This window comes from Myotis myotis, unplaced genomic scaffold (genome assembly GCF_014108235.1).
Source record: "Myotis myotis isolate mMyoMyo1 unplaced genomic scaffold, mMyoMyo1.p scaffold_m19_p_2, whole genome shotgun sequence".
Lineage (NCBI taxonomy): Eukaryota > Metazoa > Chordata > Mammalia > Chiroptera > Vespertilionidae > Myotis > Myotis myotis.
In genome coordinates this window covers 114,567,443-114,584,155 of record NW_023416324.1, presented here as the reverse complement: position 1 = coordinate 114,584,155, position 16,713 = coordinate 114,567,443, and the positions used below count along the sequence as shown (strand labels likewise).

Sequence of the window (16,713 nt, the reverse complement as noted above, 5' to 3'; positions counted from 1 at the left end):
TAGTATACTTTGTTTACAATGAATTTAGGGTACAAAATTAGAATCAACAATAATTTCAAATCTGAAAACAATTTTTGCTATTAAGTATTAGTTGTTATGAAGAGAATTACATAAACCATGAGGATGTATAGAAATAGTTCAAAATATTTGATATTTTGTTCTTGATATTTGAAGGACAGTAATGGAAACTTGGAATTGGCAGTGGCTTTCCTGACGGCAAAGAATGCCAAGCCCCCTCAGCAGGAAGAGACAGCTTACTACCAAACCGCGCTTCCCAGCAGCGACCGGTACATCAGTGTGGGGAGCCAGGCGGACGCAAGTGAGTTTACTTCTCCTTCTTAATATTTTATATGATGTAATGAGAAATTCCCGTGGGAATATATTCATTTGTTTAAGCAGAGGTGAAGGAAAATAAAAGAGCTACTTCATCAGCATTATATATTTTTTTCCAGTTTAGGAGTTAAAGATTGTACGTAAGTTATTTATCTTTTCATTGAGCATTTCACATAGTAATTATTGTTTAAAATAGGGAGTAGCTACAGGTGTTACTCATTAAAGAAACAAACTTTTCTAGAATTTTAAGTGGGAACAGTCATTTCTTTTATGGAGTTTAAGTGTTGTGGCGGCCTCAATATTATTTTTGAAGGTAAAATATTATTTTTGATTACTGATAGGTCCATTTAATAGACTTTCCTTTACCTCAACCCCTGCCCTTCCCCAAAATAAAGCTTTTGGGAGAAGATTTATTACCATGTAATAAAATAAACACATATATGAACACACAGACACAGATACACATATACATAGAAAATTTTGCATGGGATACTAAGTTTTCTTCAGAGTATCAATATGTTTATATAACAATGAATTTTAAAAAATATGAACATTTACCCCCTATAAAATGTAGGTATTTATTTTTATGCATTCTGGACTTGAGCAGTTTGATTATTAACTTGTATTTGAAGAGAATTTCTGATTTTGTTTATAGACTTTATTTAAGTTAGACAGCAATCAGGAAGAACCCATCCACATAGATGTTTATAGCTATTGATTGGCATTAAATACTGCTTAATTCTTGTTAATAAAATATTTTCATTTCAAACTTTCAAGGTGATCTTTATATTTTTGCTTCACAAGTGATCTTAGGTTAGCCAAAGCTGGAATACTCCTACATCACACAGATAATAGGTGTGGGAGAAGTTTTATACTCATAAGACAGACTTTGCTTATGTTCAAGTTCAAAACACACTGTGTTTTGGCCTCTGTCTGTATCTCTAACTTCCTTTTCTCCTGTTGTCCTCCTCTCACTTTGTACTGTCATAATACAGAATGGCTTGAAGTTCTCAGACCCTCAGTGCTATTTAATCTCTCCGTCTTTACATTTGCTGTTCCTTCTGTCTGGAGTCCCATCTAGCCTTTACCTCTAGCTTCATTCCTTCTGGTGTAAGACTTAACTTAAGAGCTGCTGGTTCTGGCAATAAGTGCTTCTCTAGCAGCTAGAGCATACTTTTGTCTTAAAGAGTACTACTGTGTTATTTTCAAATTGTTTGTGTCTTTCTTGCTTACCAAACTGGAAGCTTAACAGGGCAAGAAACCATTGATGTTCCCGGCATCATACTAGAATGTCATAGTGTCTCAAAAGCGTTTGTTGAATTATTTTTAAATATATAAAAAGCTGTTTCAAGACCAATGAAAGGGAACAAGCTTGTTGCAAGAAAAAGAGAAAAAAAGAGGTGATTAAAAAAGGTGAAAAAGGAGAAGTCTATAAATAAAGAAGGAATGAGTATATGAGAATAACAACATTTATGGTTCTGAGACTTGGGGGGAAACAAAATTAGGTAGAAAAGGGAAAAACAGAATTATTTTGATTGAAGGCAATTGCTTAAAGTGAAGGAAACAGGGAATTGACTAAACATGGTTCAGGTTTCTAGTTGAATGGATGAAAATATTTTAGAATGAGAGCTGAGAATTCTTATAGATGGTAGACTTTGTGACATGAGATATCATATATAGGTATTCAGGGGAGGTAAGATCATAAGACTGTTATAAACAAAAGAAAATATCTTATTTGCTGTGAGAAAGTCAGGAAATATTCTTTTTTTAAAAATATTTTTTTAGGAAATATTCTTTTAAGGTAGATGTTAACACCTGTTCAAGATTTTTGACAAAGGAATAGTGAAAATATGGATAAAAAGAGATTTGAACAGGAGTTCTGAGGGAAAGGGCCACCTGATTTTATTTTTATTTATTTAATTTTAATGTTTTTATTTATTTTAGAGAGAGAGGAAGGGAGAGGGTTAGAGAGATAGAAACATCAATGAGAGAGAAACATCACTGAGCTGCCTCTTGCATGCCCCTTACTGGGGATTGAGCCCCAACCTGGGCATGTGCCCTGACCGGGAATAGAACCGGTGTCCTCTTGGTTCATGGGTCGATCGATGCTCAACCACTGAGCCACATGAGCTGGGCACAACCTGATTTTATAAGACGTATGTCCCATTTTCTCATAATGAAAATTTGTGTGTGTGGCTCTTGAAAAATGTACACTAAATAATTTTATATTTCACTTGAAAGAAATGGTAGAGAAATGGAATTTCTGGTTTCATCTCAACTGATTTGACAGTTGTATTGAGCAAATTGCTTGCTGTTGTGGTTTCTTTATTGATAAAATGTGCTGCCCTTCTACCCAGATGTTAATTCATATTTAACCATTCAATAATTTGGATAGCGTGTTCATAAAGTTGGTTTGAGATTAGTGAGAAGAAACTTTCTAAAATAGATGTGGTGATTGTATTAATAATAGTATCAAACTGAGGAAAGTAGCTGAGGAGGTAACAGTAATTCTTTTCCATTTAATAAGCTTGTGCCATATTTTATGAAGTTTTAAGAAGTACATCTGCCTTTAGGAAATAGTCCTGATTCAATATTTAAATTCTGTAGTGTAATAATTTCACATGGTTTAAAACTGAGAAAGTACGGAGATGTCATGCATTCATTAGATTCTTTAAATTATTGTGCTGTTATTGCTGAAAGAATCAAAATCTTTTGTGTATTTTAACTGGGAAAGAGTGGTAAAACATGTGGGTAGGAAAGATAATTACAAATGAAAATGTATTCGAACACTGGCCTCTACTGAAAAATCTGCGTTAAGTGCTTAAAGAATGTGTAGTGTTGAAGTGATCAAAGTGTTAGGAAGTTTTCCAGGGATTGCTCTAGATCAGTGGTTCTCAACCTTCCTAATGCCGCGACCCTTTAATACAGTTCCTCATGTTGTGGTGACCCCCAACCATAAAATTATTTTCGTTGCTACTTCATAACTGTAGTTTTGCTACTGTAAACAATATATAATTAATTATATATGTTTTTTCTGATGGTCTTAGGTGGCCCCTGTGAATGGGTCGTTCGACCCCCAAAGGTGTCGCGACCCACAGGTTGAGAATCACTGCTCTAGATCAAGCATGTCAAACTCAAAGGCTAAAACAGGCCAGATAAACAAGGGTTAAGTTTATGTGGGCCGCAAAAAAAACAAAAGCTTCAATTTTCATAGAAACATAGGTTTATTTTGATAGAGACATGCTGAATACAAAGGGCTGAAATAAATGAGTAATCGTTAACATAAAATAGAAGAACATTTTCATAAAAATTAATATATTTTTTAATTTCTTTATTGTTCAGATTATTACATTTGTTCCTCTTTTTTCCCCCCATAACTACCCTCCTCCCAGTTCCCGCCCCACCCTCCGCCCTCACTCCCCACCCACTGTCCTCATCCATAAGTGCACGATTTTTGTCCAGTCTCTTCCCGCATCTCCCATACCCCTTTCCCCCCCAAGAATAGTCAGTCCATTCCCTTTCTATGTCCCTGATTCTATTATAATCACCAGTTCATTCTGTTGATCAGATTATTTATTCACTTGATTCTTAGATTCACTTGTTGATAGATGCATATTTGTTGTTCATAATTTGTATCTTTACCTTTTTCTTCTTCTTCCTCTTCTTAAAGGATACCTTTCAGCATTTCATATAATACTGGTTTGGTGGTGATGAACTCCTTTAGCTTTTCCTTATCTGTGAAGCTCTTTATCTGACCTTCAATTCTGAATGATAGCTTTGCTGGATAAAGTAATCTTGGTTGTAGGTTCTTGGTATTCATCACTTTGAATATTTCTTGCCACTCCAATCTGGCCTGCAAAGTTTCTGTTGAGAAATCAGCTGACAGTCGTATGGGTATTCCCTTGTAGGTAACTGAGTTTCTTTCTCTTGCTGCTTTTAAGATTCTCTCTTTGTCTTTTGCTCTTGGCATTTTAATGGTGACGTGTCTTGGTGTGGTCCTCTTTGGATTCCTTTTGTTTGGGGCTCTCCGCGCTTCTTGGACTTGTAAGTCCATTTCTTTCACCAGGTGGGGGAAGTTTTCTGTCATTATTTCTTCAAGTAGGTTTTCAATATCTTGCTCTCTCTCATCTTCTGGCACCCCTATAATTCTGATGTTGGTACGCTTGAAGCTGTCCCAGAGTCTCCTTACACTATCCTCGCATTTTTGGATTCTTTTTTCATTCCGCCCCTTCGGTTGGGTGTTTTTTGCTTCCTCGCATTTCAAATCATTGACTTGATTCTTGCGCTCCTCTGGTCTGCTGTCAGGAGTCTGTATAATATTCATTATTTCAGTCCATGTATGCTTAATTTCTATTTGGTTCCCCATCATAACATCGAGGGTCTCATTAGTTTTCTTGTAGATCTCATTAAGTTTATCGGCGGCTTCTAAACAGTTCTTGAGAGACCTTAAAAGTGTGGTTCTGAACTCTATATCTTCCATTGACAATTTTGTCCTGTTTCTTTGTCTCCGCATTTTGTTATGCTTTCTTGGTGCACCCCCTAGTGGTCTTTGTGCGCAGTCTTGTAGTTAAGCCTTGATTGTTGTAGCTAATACCAGGGAGGGTTTGACCTCCAGGCCAAGTGCCTGTGAGAATCAGCTCTGTCTGCAGTGAGAGAACTTCTGTCCTCTAGGGAGGTGCTAATCTGGCGTTTGCCTGAGGCTATCCGGCAAATGCCTCTGTGCAGGGCTTGGGCGGGGCGGGTCGCACAGGATCAACAGGGTGGGCCGGAGAGAGCAGTTATGGCGGCTCTCAGTCCTGTCCCCAGGGGCTCTGCCTCTCTGTGTCCCAGCAACCTGCAAACCTCGGAGAGAAAGCTGCACTCGCTCTGACCGAAGCCAGACAGTCCCGCTTCTCCCGTTTGAGTCTGGGTCCCTAAAGACTCACCCGTATCTGGAGCTCAGAGTCTGCGACTCCCTCCCGATTGAAAACGCCAACCGCCTCCTCCGCCGCCAGCCCGCTCCGCGCACTCCGCACCTCAGAATTTGACTTCAGCACTGCGCCTCCTCTGAGTGTCCGTGTGCGTTTCTCTTTCCTCCTAGTTGTAGGACTTCCACTCAGCCAGCGTTCCTGTGGTTCTGGGTGATGTCCGTTCCGTCTTTTAGTTTCACTTTTGAAGTAGTTGTTCAAGGCAGCAAACTCTGGCGTTAACCTATGCCGCCATCTTGGTTCTCCCTAATATTTTTTCTTGAACATTAACTTACCAGACACTGAATAACTACATAAATAAATAAGCGTAATGCAAATAAACCTATTTTTCTTGTTCTCCAAAAGTGAAATATTTCCTGTTGTGCACACTGAACAAGTCAGTCCAAGACTATTAACATGACAATCAGCTGCTAAAATATTTGCTGCTAGTGTTAGTGGAGAGAAATGGTGTGCCTTGCGCGTAAGGCGCATAAGGGAAATGAATGCAACATGATTATAGTAATCAGTCATTAGTGAACGTTTTAGTTCATTATTAATAACTAGAGGCCTGGTGCACAAAATTTGTGCACTGGGGGGGGGGGAGGGGTCCCTCAGCCTGGCCTGCGCTCCCTCGCAGTCCGGGACCCCTCACTCCTTAACTCCTGCCTGCTTGCTGTTCCTTAGCGCTGCCACCGAGGCAAGAGAGGCTCCCGCCACTGCCGCTGCACTCGCCAGCCATGAGTCCGGCTTCTGGCTGAATGGCGCTCCCCATGTGGGCGTCTGCCCCCTGGTAGTCAGTGCACATCATAACGACCGGTCATTCTGGTTGTTCTTCCATAAGGGTTGCTTAGGCTTTGATTATATAGATTATATAGACTAGTAGCCCTGTGCACGAATCCGTGCGCCAGTAGCACACTGTGGGGCCTGGCCGATTCGCATCTGCTGCCCAGAGGCTCTCCACAGCCCAGAGGCCCATCTGCGTCCTGGCCTGGCCAGAGGCCCATCCACAGCCAGGTGCAGAATGCTTGCCTTGTTGCCGGGGCAATGACACAAGTGTCTCCTTCCCCCACCCCCACCACTGCTCCGTGCCTGCTGCTGAGAGGCCCTCCGCAGCTGGGGTGGAACACTTGCCTTGTCTGCCAGGCTGCTCATGCTGCCCACTCTCAGCGGCCACCCCCCCCCAGGACTGGGGGACTCTGGCGGGGCTGAGAGGACGGGACGTCGCCATCCTGTGGCTATGGGCACCACCATCTTTATGACGGAGTGATTGTTAATTTGCATACTACCCTTTTATTAGATAGGATTATGTATAACATATTGTAAAAATTAAGTTACGAAATTTTTATTAAAATGTTTCTCTTTAAATTTTATTTTATTGTTTAAAGTATTACAGATGTCTCCTTTTTTCCCCCATTGACCTTCCCCCGGCCTACCCTATTCCCCGGCACATGCCCTCACTCCACCCCCACAGTGTCTTGGGTCCATTGGTTATGCTTATATGCATGCATAGAAGTCCTTTGATTGATCTCTTACCTCCCCCCACACAATCTTCCCCAGCCTTCCTGCTGTATTTTGACAGTCTGTTTGATGCTTCTCTATCTTTCTATCTTTTTGTTCATAGGGTTATAATGTTCTTTATTATCCATAAATGAGTGAGATCATGTGGTATTTTTCTTTCACTGACTGGCTTATTTCACTTAGCATAATGCTCTTCAATTCCATCCATGCTGCTGCAAATGGTAAGAATTCCTTCTTTTTTATAGCAGCGTGGTATTCCATTGTGTAGATGTACCATAGTTTTCTACTCCACTCGTCTGCTGATGGGCATTTAGGCTGTTTCCAAATCTTAGCTATTGTAAATTGTGCTGCTAGAACATAGGTGTGCATATATCCTTTCTGATTGGTGTTTCTGTTTTCTTGGGATATATTCCTAGAAGTGGTATTCCTGGGTCAAATGGGAGTTCCATTTTTAAATTTTTGAGGAAGTGCCATACTGTTTTCCACAATGGCTGCACCAGTCTGCATTCCCACCAACAGTGAAGAAGGGTTCCTTTTTCTCCACATCCTCTCCAGCACCTGTCATTTGTTGATTTGTTGATGATAGCCATTCTGACAGGTGTGAGGTGGTACCTCATAGTTGTTTTGATTTGCATCTCTCCGATGATGAGTGACTTTGAGCACGTTTTCATGTGTCTCTTGGCATTATGAATGTCCTTTTTCAAAAAGTGTCTATTTAGGTCCTTTGCCCATTTTTTGATTGGATTGTTTATCTTCCTTTTGTTAAGTTATATGAGTTCCCTGTAAATGTTGGAGATTAAACCCTTATCAGAGATAACATTGGCAAATATGTTCTGCCATGCAGTGGCTTTCATTGTTTTGTTGATGGTTTCTTTGGCTGTGCAGAACCGTTTTATTTTGATGTAGTCCCATTTGTTTCTTTTCTCCTTAGTCTCCATTGCCCTAGGATTTGCGTCTGTAAAGGTATTGCTATGACATATGTCTGCAATTTTGCTGCCTATGGAGTCTTGTAGGGTTTTTATGGTTTCCTATCTTACATTCAAGTCCTTTAGCCATTTTGAGTTTGTTTTTGTGTATGGTGTAAGTCGGTGATCTAGTTTAATTTTTTTGCATGTATCTGACCAAATTTTGCAACATCATTTATGAAGGAGACTGTTTTGATACCATTGTATGCTCTTGCCTCGTTTGTCAAGTATTGAGTATAATGGTTTGGGTCAATTTCTGGGTTCTCTATTGTTCCTTTGGTCTATATGTCTGTTACTGTGCCAGTTCCAGGCAGTTTTGAGAACTGTGGCTTGGTAATATAGCTTGATGTCTGGTATTGTGATCCCTCCAACTTTGTTCTTCTTTCTCAGGATAACTGTGGATAGTCGGGGTCTTTTTTATTCCAGATGAATATTTGGAGAGTTTGTTCTAGATCTTTGAAATATGCCGTTGCTGTTTTAATAGGTATTGCATTGAATCTGTAGATTGCTTTAGGTAGTATGGACATTTTAATGATGTTGATTCTACCAATCCATGAACATGGTATTTTCTTCCATTTGTTTATGTCTTCCTCTATCTCTTTTTTTCAATGTCCTATAATTTTCCGAGTACAGGTCTTTTACGTCCTTAGTTAAGTTTATTCCTAGGTATCTTAATTTTTTGGTGCAATGCTAAATGGGTTTTATTTTTTCATTTCTCTTTCTGTGAGTTCATTATTGGTGTATAAAAAGGCCATAGATTTCTGGGTGTTAATTTTGTATACTGCTACATTGCCAAATTCATTTATTAGGTCTAGTAGTTTTTTGATGGAGTCTTTGGGGTTTTCTGTGTACAGTATCATGTCATCTGTGAATAAGGACAGTTATACTTCTTCTTTTCCAATTTGGAGGCCTTTTATTTCTTCTTTTGTCTGATCGCTATGGCTAGTCCTTCTAGTACTATGTCGAACAGGAGTGATGAAAGTGGGCATCCTTTTCTTGTTCCTATTCTTAGGGGAAATGGGTTTAGTTTTTGCCTATTGAGTATGATGTTTGCTGTAGGTTTGTCATATATGGCTTTTATTATGTTGATATATGATCCCTTTATTCCCACTTTTCTGAGAGTTTTTATCAAGAAAGGGTGTTGGATTTTGTCAAATGCTTTTTCTGTATCAATTTATATGATTATGTGATTTTTATCTCTCGGTTTGTTTATGTGATGTGTCACATTTATTGATTTGTGGATATTGTGCTATCTTTGCATCCCCACAATAAATCCCACTTGGTCATGATGTATGATCTTTCTAATGCATTGCTGAATCTGATTTGCTAGAATTTTTTTGAGGATTTTAGCATCTATGCTCATCAAGGATATTGGCCTATAGTTCTCTTTTTTTGTGGTGTCTTTACCTGGTTTTGGTATTAGGGTGATGCTGGCTTCATAGAAAGAGCTTGGAAGTGTGCCTTCCTCTTGAATTTTTTGGAATAGTCTGAGAAGGATTGGCTTTAGTTCTTCTTTGAATGTTCGGTAATACTCCCCTGTGAAGCCATCTGGTCCAGGGCTTTTGTTTGCTGGAAGCTTTTTGATTACTGTTCAGTTTCATCAGTAGTTATTGGCTTATTCAGGTTTTTTTATTCTTTCTGGTTGAGTTTTGGAAGCTTGTGTTTTTCTAGGAATGTGTCCCATTTCAGCGAGGTTGTCCAGTTTATTGGAGTAGAGTTGTTCGTAGTATTTTTTGACAATCCTTTGTATATCAGTAGGGTCAGTTGTTACTCCACCTCTTTCATTTCTGATTTTGTTTATTTGCTTCCTCTCTCTTTGTTTCTTGGTGGTCCTGGCTAGAGGTTCATCAGTCTTGTTAATCCTTTCAAAGAACCAGCTCTTGGTTTCATTGATCTTTTATATTGTTTTTTTGGTCTCTATGTTGTTTATTTCTGTTCTGATCTTTATTATTTCCTTCCTTCTGGATACTGTGGGCTTTTCTTGTTGCTTTGTTTCTAACTCTTTGAGTTGTAGTGTTAGATCATTTATTGCCAGTTTTTCTTGTTTTTTGAGGTAGGCCTGTAGAGCTATGAACTTCCCTCTCAGGACTGCTTTCATTGTGTCCCATAGATTTTGGATTGTTGTGTTTTCATTGTCATTTGTTTACAGGATGCTTTTTATTTCTTCTTTGATCTCTCTGGTAACCCAGTCATTGCTTAATAGCATGCTATTTAGCCTCCAACTGTTTGATTTTTTTTTCAATGTTTTTAATGTAGTTGATTGCTAATTTTATGCCATTGTGATCTGAGAAGATTCTTGTTACGGTTTCTGTTCTCCTGAATTTGAAGAGATTTTGCCTGTGTCCTAATGTATGGTCTATCTTTGAAAATGTCCGATGTGCACTGGAGAAGAATGTATATTCTGTAGCTTTGGGGTGAAATATTCTGAAGATGTCAATTAAGTCCATCTGTTCTAGTGAGTCATTTAGGATTTTGCTGTTTCTTTGCTGATTTTTTGTTTAGAGATTTTATCCAGTGGTGTTAGTGGGGTATTAAAGTCCCCTACTATGACTGTATTGCTCTCAGTCTCTCCCTTGATATCCTCCAGATGTTTTTTTTATGTATTTGGGTGCTCCTGTATTGTGTGAGTATGTGTTTACCAGAGTTATGTCTTCTTGTTGGATTGCTCCCTTTAGTATTATGAAATGCCCTTCCTATCTCTTTTTATGTCCTTCACTTTGAGATTTAATTTGTCATATATAAGTATTGCTACCCCAGCTTTTTTTCATTTCCATTCATTTGAAAAACTTTTTTCCATTCCTTCACCATCAGTCCGTGTGATTTTTTTCTTCTCAGGTGCGTTTCCTGTAGACAGCAGGTATATGGTTCATGTTTTCTTATTCACTGAGCCACCCTATGTGTTTTGATTGGGGCATTTATTCTATTTACGTTTAAAGTTATTATTGATAGGTACTTGTTTGTCACCATTTTTATTCTTTATGCCTGTGTTCCTTCTTTGCTTCCTATTCTTTTTACAGCAGACTCTTTAGCATTTCTTGCATTGCTGGTTTGGTGGTAATAAACTCCCTTAGTTCTTTTTTGTCTGTGAAGCTCCTGATTTCACCCTCAATTTTAAATGATAACCTTGCTGGTTGAGTAGTCTTGGATTCAGTCCCTTGCTTTGCATGACTTTGTAAACGTCCTTCTATTCCCTTCTGGCCTGATGTTTTTCTGTTGAGAAGTCAGTTGCTAGTCTGATGGGGGATCTTTTGTAGCTAACTTTCTGTCTCTCTCTGGCCGCTTTTAAGATCCTTACTTTGTCATTGGTGTTTGCCAATTTAATTATACTGTGCCTTGCTGTTGGTCTTTTGGGGTTCATTTTGATTGGGACTCTGAGCTTCTTGGACTTGTGTGAGTTTTTTCTTCCCTATATCAGGGAAGTTTTCTGTTACTATTTCTTCAAACAATTTTTCTATTTCTTACTCAGTTTTCTCTCCTTCTGGGACCCCTATTATGCAGATGTTGTTTCGTTTTGTGTTGTCCCAAAGTTCCTTTCCAGCTGTGGGCAAACTACGGCCCGCGGGCCGGATCCGGCCCGTTTGAAATGAAAAAAACTATTGAAAAAAAAGACCGTACCCTTTTATGTAATGATGTTTACTTTGAATGTATATTAGTTCACGCAAACACTCCATCCATGCTTTTGTTCCAGCCCTCCGGTCCAGTTTAAGAACCCATTGTGGCCCTCGAGTCAAAAAGTTTGCTCACCCCTGCCTTAGACTCTTCTCCTGTTTTTTATGTTTTTTTTCCTAAATGCTGCTCTGCTTGTGTATTTTTTCCTACCTTGTCTTCTATCTCATTGGTATGGTCCTCCGCTTCTTCTAGCCTACTGTTGATGCTTTCTATTGAGTTCTCTATTTCAGTGATGTCATTTTTCAATTCTTCTTGGTTCTTCTTCATTTCCTCTTGATTCTTACACATATTGTTGGATTTGTCTTTCAACCTTTTCAGCGACCTTGTGACCATTTCTCTGAATTCTTTCTCTGATATGTTGCTTGCCTCCGTTTCGTTTACTTCTTTTTCTGGTGATGCCTCCTTTTAGTTTGTATGCGGGTTGTTTCTTTGTCTCCCCATGATCTCTCCTCTCCGGGTGTCTGGTTTGTGTAGCTCTTTCTCTCCTGCGTTGACTTAAAGGCACAAAATACAACACAACAAGGCACAACACTGAAGACACTGGACACAAATGTATTCACAATACTAATAACCCCAAATAAAGGTGACCACCAGAGAAAAGAGAATTAGGGGATGAAATTTTTTTTAAAAAAAGTGCAAAAATTATATTGAGGAAAGGAAAAAAAGTAAGAGAGAAAATAAAGAGAATAAAAAAGAAGGGGAAAAAAACTTCATATGGGGAGAAAACTCCAATAGAACAACAACTAATCCAAAAAAAATGCAAACAACTAACACCCAGATATGAATGCAATCTACAAAGAACAACTAATAACAAGTGAGGAGAGTTAAAACAGAAGCAAAAAGAAGAGAAACAATCACAGAAACAAACAAACAAAAATACCAGTATAATCAACAATCAAACAACAACAATAGGACAGAGAGAACGAAGGGCAAAACAAAATAAAACAAAAAACATAAAAAACAAACAAAAATAAGGGAAGAGAAAAAAAATTTGATAGTTAAGAAAGAGAACAGAGAAGTGTTTATGGACTTGGAGTAGGGGATCAGAAATTAGATATATAAGTCGGATGAATTTTTTAATGGGGTAAATAGAAGGAATAGGGAAAATCTGAAGCAGGAATAAGGTAAGAGAAATGGGACAAGAAAAGGGGGAAGTGAGGAAGAGAGTGTTGGCATAAAGGTAAAGTTAAGATAGAGTCAAATGATGCTACAGGAAAAATGAAAATAGAATGTAGAACACGAATTCCAAAATAAAATAAAGAGAAAATAAAATGAAACTTTAAAAAGTAAAATAATTGTAGTAATAATACTGATTAAAAATAAAAATATAATTAAAAAGGTAAAATCAAGTGAGAAAAAAAAATTTGTTTAGTTTCTTGAGTAAAAGATAAAAAAAATGTGTAGTATTGAAGGTCATTCCCTTGCTCTACTGTTCTGTTTGGCATGCCTGTTTCCTGTCATGTAGTCTGGACACTATTGAAGTTCCCTGTGTTCCACTGTTCCTCTGTGTCATATGCCACAGTTCTGTTTCCAAGCAGGCGGTATTTCTTTGTTTCTCAGCCTTGCCTATAGTTGTATTTATACAGGAGTTAATTTGGGGAGTTAACTCCTTGTTAGCAGTTTTCTGTATTGACTTCTGGGGCTATAAGTCTTCCCTACCCATTATTTAGATTTTGTTTTCTCTGCTGCACTTAATACTGGTTTCGGGGAATGGACTGCCCCAGAGCTGGTTTTCTGATTGTTTCTCCCTGCTCTGATCCCCTGGTTCCACAAAAACAATTTTCCCCTGCAGTCTCTGAGATTGTTTTTAATTGGGTGATCCTATGTACTGGGCTTAGTAATCAAAAGCAAGGATTTAAAGAGAAAAATGAGCCAGAATAAGCGTGCGAACTCGTGACTTTTTCGCCTTGGCACTGCACATGACTTTGTGCTCTTCTCTGTGCACATCTTTTTCCCCTGGCATTGCTCAGCCAGTTTACTGGTAAAGCTTCAGGCTGCCTTTATTTGCCCAGCAAGTTATGGGTTGATTTCTAGAGTTCCCTTCTGCCAGCAGCCCTGTGGACCCCCTTCCACATTCGCGGACTACACTGGCCCCAACAGCTGTGGGTTTTGTGGGGCACAGATTTCTCTGAACCTCTAGATCCCGCTGCGCTCATTTCTCCCTCCAGTCTGGATTGCAGACCTCACCTTTCTCTGGATGAAATCTGACCTTTCCGTGAGAAGATGCAGAGCTCGTCTTCGTCTGCATATTCGCACTGCTTAAGACCCGGTGCTCGTGGATTTGCAGCTGGTCCCTGGATGTTGTGGTTGTAGGGTCTTGGGAGGTATCCGATTCTTCCCGGTTGAAGGTACTCTCTATTTAAGATGCTGCGGTCTCTGCGGCAGAGCTGGTCACTCTGGGAGAGATTTCAGCAGCAGCAGAGGCTGCCCGGTCAGGGGAGCCTGGTTCAGCAGTCCCCAACAGTCCCTTGGAATATAGCTGTCCCTCACTCACAAATAGACAGTCCCTGTACGTCCACACACTCTCATTTCGTTCTCTCACTCACACACTATCTTGCAGCCTGCTTTCCTGTCGGCAGCCATCTTTCTCTCCCTCAAAATGTTTCTTACATACTGTTATATTACTTGGGCTGCAAAAATGCTGGTTGTGGGTTACATGTGGCCTGTGGGCTGCGAGTTTGACATGCTTGTTTTGGTATAAAAACTTGTTTGAGCATTTTTTTTTTTTACTTTATGTGAAATATCTTGTTATTTGAAAGTAAAAGGAAACATTTCAAGGAAAGCTTGCACTCTGCATATCAAGAAATTATGAAGCAGTGTACCTGGTGTCCTTATAATGCTTTGGTAGCATTCCAGACTGTAATTTAATATTCTGTTGAATTCTGGGAAAAGCCCAAATCATTTGTAGTGTTATTAGCAAGAATTTTAGGCACCTTTTTTTTTTTAATTTCTTAGATCTCCTGTCCAGATTGGATATTGTGGATTTTCATGAGTGCCTCCCACCTCCATCTTAAATTGGAAATAAATCATGTTGGAATTTTGCAGTAGAAAATACTAATGCAAAGGGGACTAGGAAGCAATGCAAGATATTGAGATATCATCGGTGTACATAGTAGTCAGAGGAGAGATTCTCTGAAGCTTTTGTGTCAAGGCAAACATGACCATCTATTTAAGGCTGTTGCCCCATTTGAAATTAGTCATATTCTTTCTTCATGACCATTAAATTCTTTTGAGCTTTTTAAAACAGGAAAAAAACAATATCTGCCTACCAGAATGAGATGTAAATACCACAATTGGGCTATCAAAGTATGGGTCAAAAGATAAGAGGGATTTAGGTAGGTAATTTTAACACAGAAAGTAATGCCACATACTGGCTTAAATTTTAGAGAACTTGGCAGAACACATTGGAATGAGTATTAAGTGTTAAGAATGACTCTTCACAAATTTGGCATCAATGTATCCCCTCCCCCAGAGAACTTAAATAATTTGTAAGGATTGCCTAGAAAGTGAGAAAAATGTTGAGGTTCTGTCCTAGAGCCCTGGTCTTGTTTCTATTGCTTGGCCAGCCTAAAAGTGATTTAAAGCACAAGTGATAAGCAGATCCAAGTCTAGTGCTGTCATTCCTGCTGAGGGTAAGACACAACAAGCAGAGCAGGTTTCTGTTAATTGAACACTGGTATTTTCCCCATGCGTCATATTGGTCAAGTAACTGCAGATAGAAAAACACATGCAGTGAAAGTTAAATCTCTTTTTACATCAAGATTTCTAGTATGTAAAACTTTTTCAGAGATTCACCAAAAATCCAGGTTAATCTTACAAATGAGATGCTACAGTTGTGTGAAATTACTTGCAACTGATTAGATGCAATTTGGTTTGCATTCTGTTAGACATGCAGTATAGGATGACTTGTCTATTTTATGAATTTTCTTTAATTTCATAATTTTAGGCCAAAATGATAGTCATGGTCTTTGAACTTTTTGTTGACTAATATAGAATGTTAACTTTAATTTTTTTCACAATCCATGTTGAAAACAGTAAAATTGATGACAAAAATTATTTTCCTTATTTATCAATGCTAACATAATTTTAGCAGCTTTTATTAAAAACAGAACAAGACCATTTAGAGCTGAACTGTAGTAGCTAAAATTTAAATATAAAATTAAATAATATTAAAATTTTGTTTCTTTCTTGCACTGGACACATTTTAAATGCTCAGTGGTAGTCACATGTGACCAGTAGCTACTGTGTTGGACAGGTAATAGTGCAGATAATAGTACATTCCCATTATCAAAGAAGGTTGTGTTGGGCATCACTGTTTTAGAGAGCTGTGTTCAGTAGTGGGAAGATTGGAAAAGTAGGAACATCTTAAGAACTGACTGAGGGGAGAGGAGTGGGAAACAGTTTACATTGTTTAGGTCATCTTCCTTTTAAGGATTCCTTTGACATGATACCCTATTGTGCTATTTATCTTTTCACTTTCTAAAAAAAAAATTAGATGGATAAACCATACATCCTCAAGTCTTCTAGTTAGTTCTGCTATGAAGATGCCTTACTAATTTTTATCTATTCCAGAGTCTAGATATTGATTTTTATTTGTTTAACCAATATTTGTTGATTGCCAAGTATGTATCAGGCACTTGACTTTGTTAGACTATTAAAAAACACAATTAGTTTGCAGTTCTATCAGCTTTCATGTGCATTTTTTCCTGTATGGTTGTCTCCTGCCCTGATACACATCCTATGTAATAAAGCCTAATATGCAAATCGATCGAACGGCGGAATGACCGTTTGCTATGATGTGCACTGACCACCAGGGGGCAGACACTCAACGCAGGACCTGCCCCCAGGCCAGCTAAGGTGGGTGCCAATGGGGGGCCTCCGGATCACCCTGCCGGTCACCCTACAGATTGGCCCTGATCACTGGCCAGGCCTAGGGACCCATCCTGTGTACGAATTTTGTGCACTGGGCCTCTAGTTTTTCTTTTAATATATATTTTATTGATTTTTTACAGAGGAAGGGAGAGGGATAGAGAGTTAGAAACATCAATGAGAGAGAAACATCGATCAGCTGCCTCCTGCACGCCCTCTACTAGGGATGTGCCCGCAACCAGGGTACATGCCCTTGACCAGAATCGAACTGGGGACCCTTTAGTCCGCAGGCCGATGCTCTATCCACTGAGCCAAACCGGTTAGGGCAAGTTCTTAATATAACTCTTCTCAAACTCTTGTTCAGCACTTTAACTCCTAACTTTTCAAAACAGAGTTCTTTCTACTAATATCAC

The 16,713-nt window shown here is 38.9% G+C and overlaps 1 protein-coding gene across 18 annotated transcripts in view; it reads left to right on the top strand.

The window, feature by feature from the left end:
- USP25 (ubiquitin specific peptidase 25) overlaps positions 1-16,713 on the top strand; it is a 163,351-nt gene that overhangs the window by 11,466 nt on the left and 135,172 nt on the right. For all 18 annotated transcript variants that reach the window (XR_004973995.1, XR_004973994.1, XR_004973993.1 and 15 more), the window contains one exon: positions 175-319. Coding sequence is in view for 14 of the 18 variants with exons in the window: in XM_036349165.1 (XP_036205058.1) it covers positions 175-319 (145 nt within the window). In the remaining 4 variants the exon portion in view is untranslated. The remainder of the gene's footprint in view (positions 1-174; positions 320-16,713) is intronic.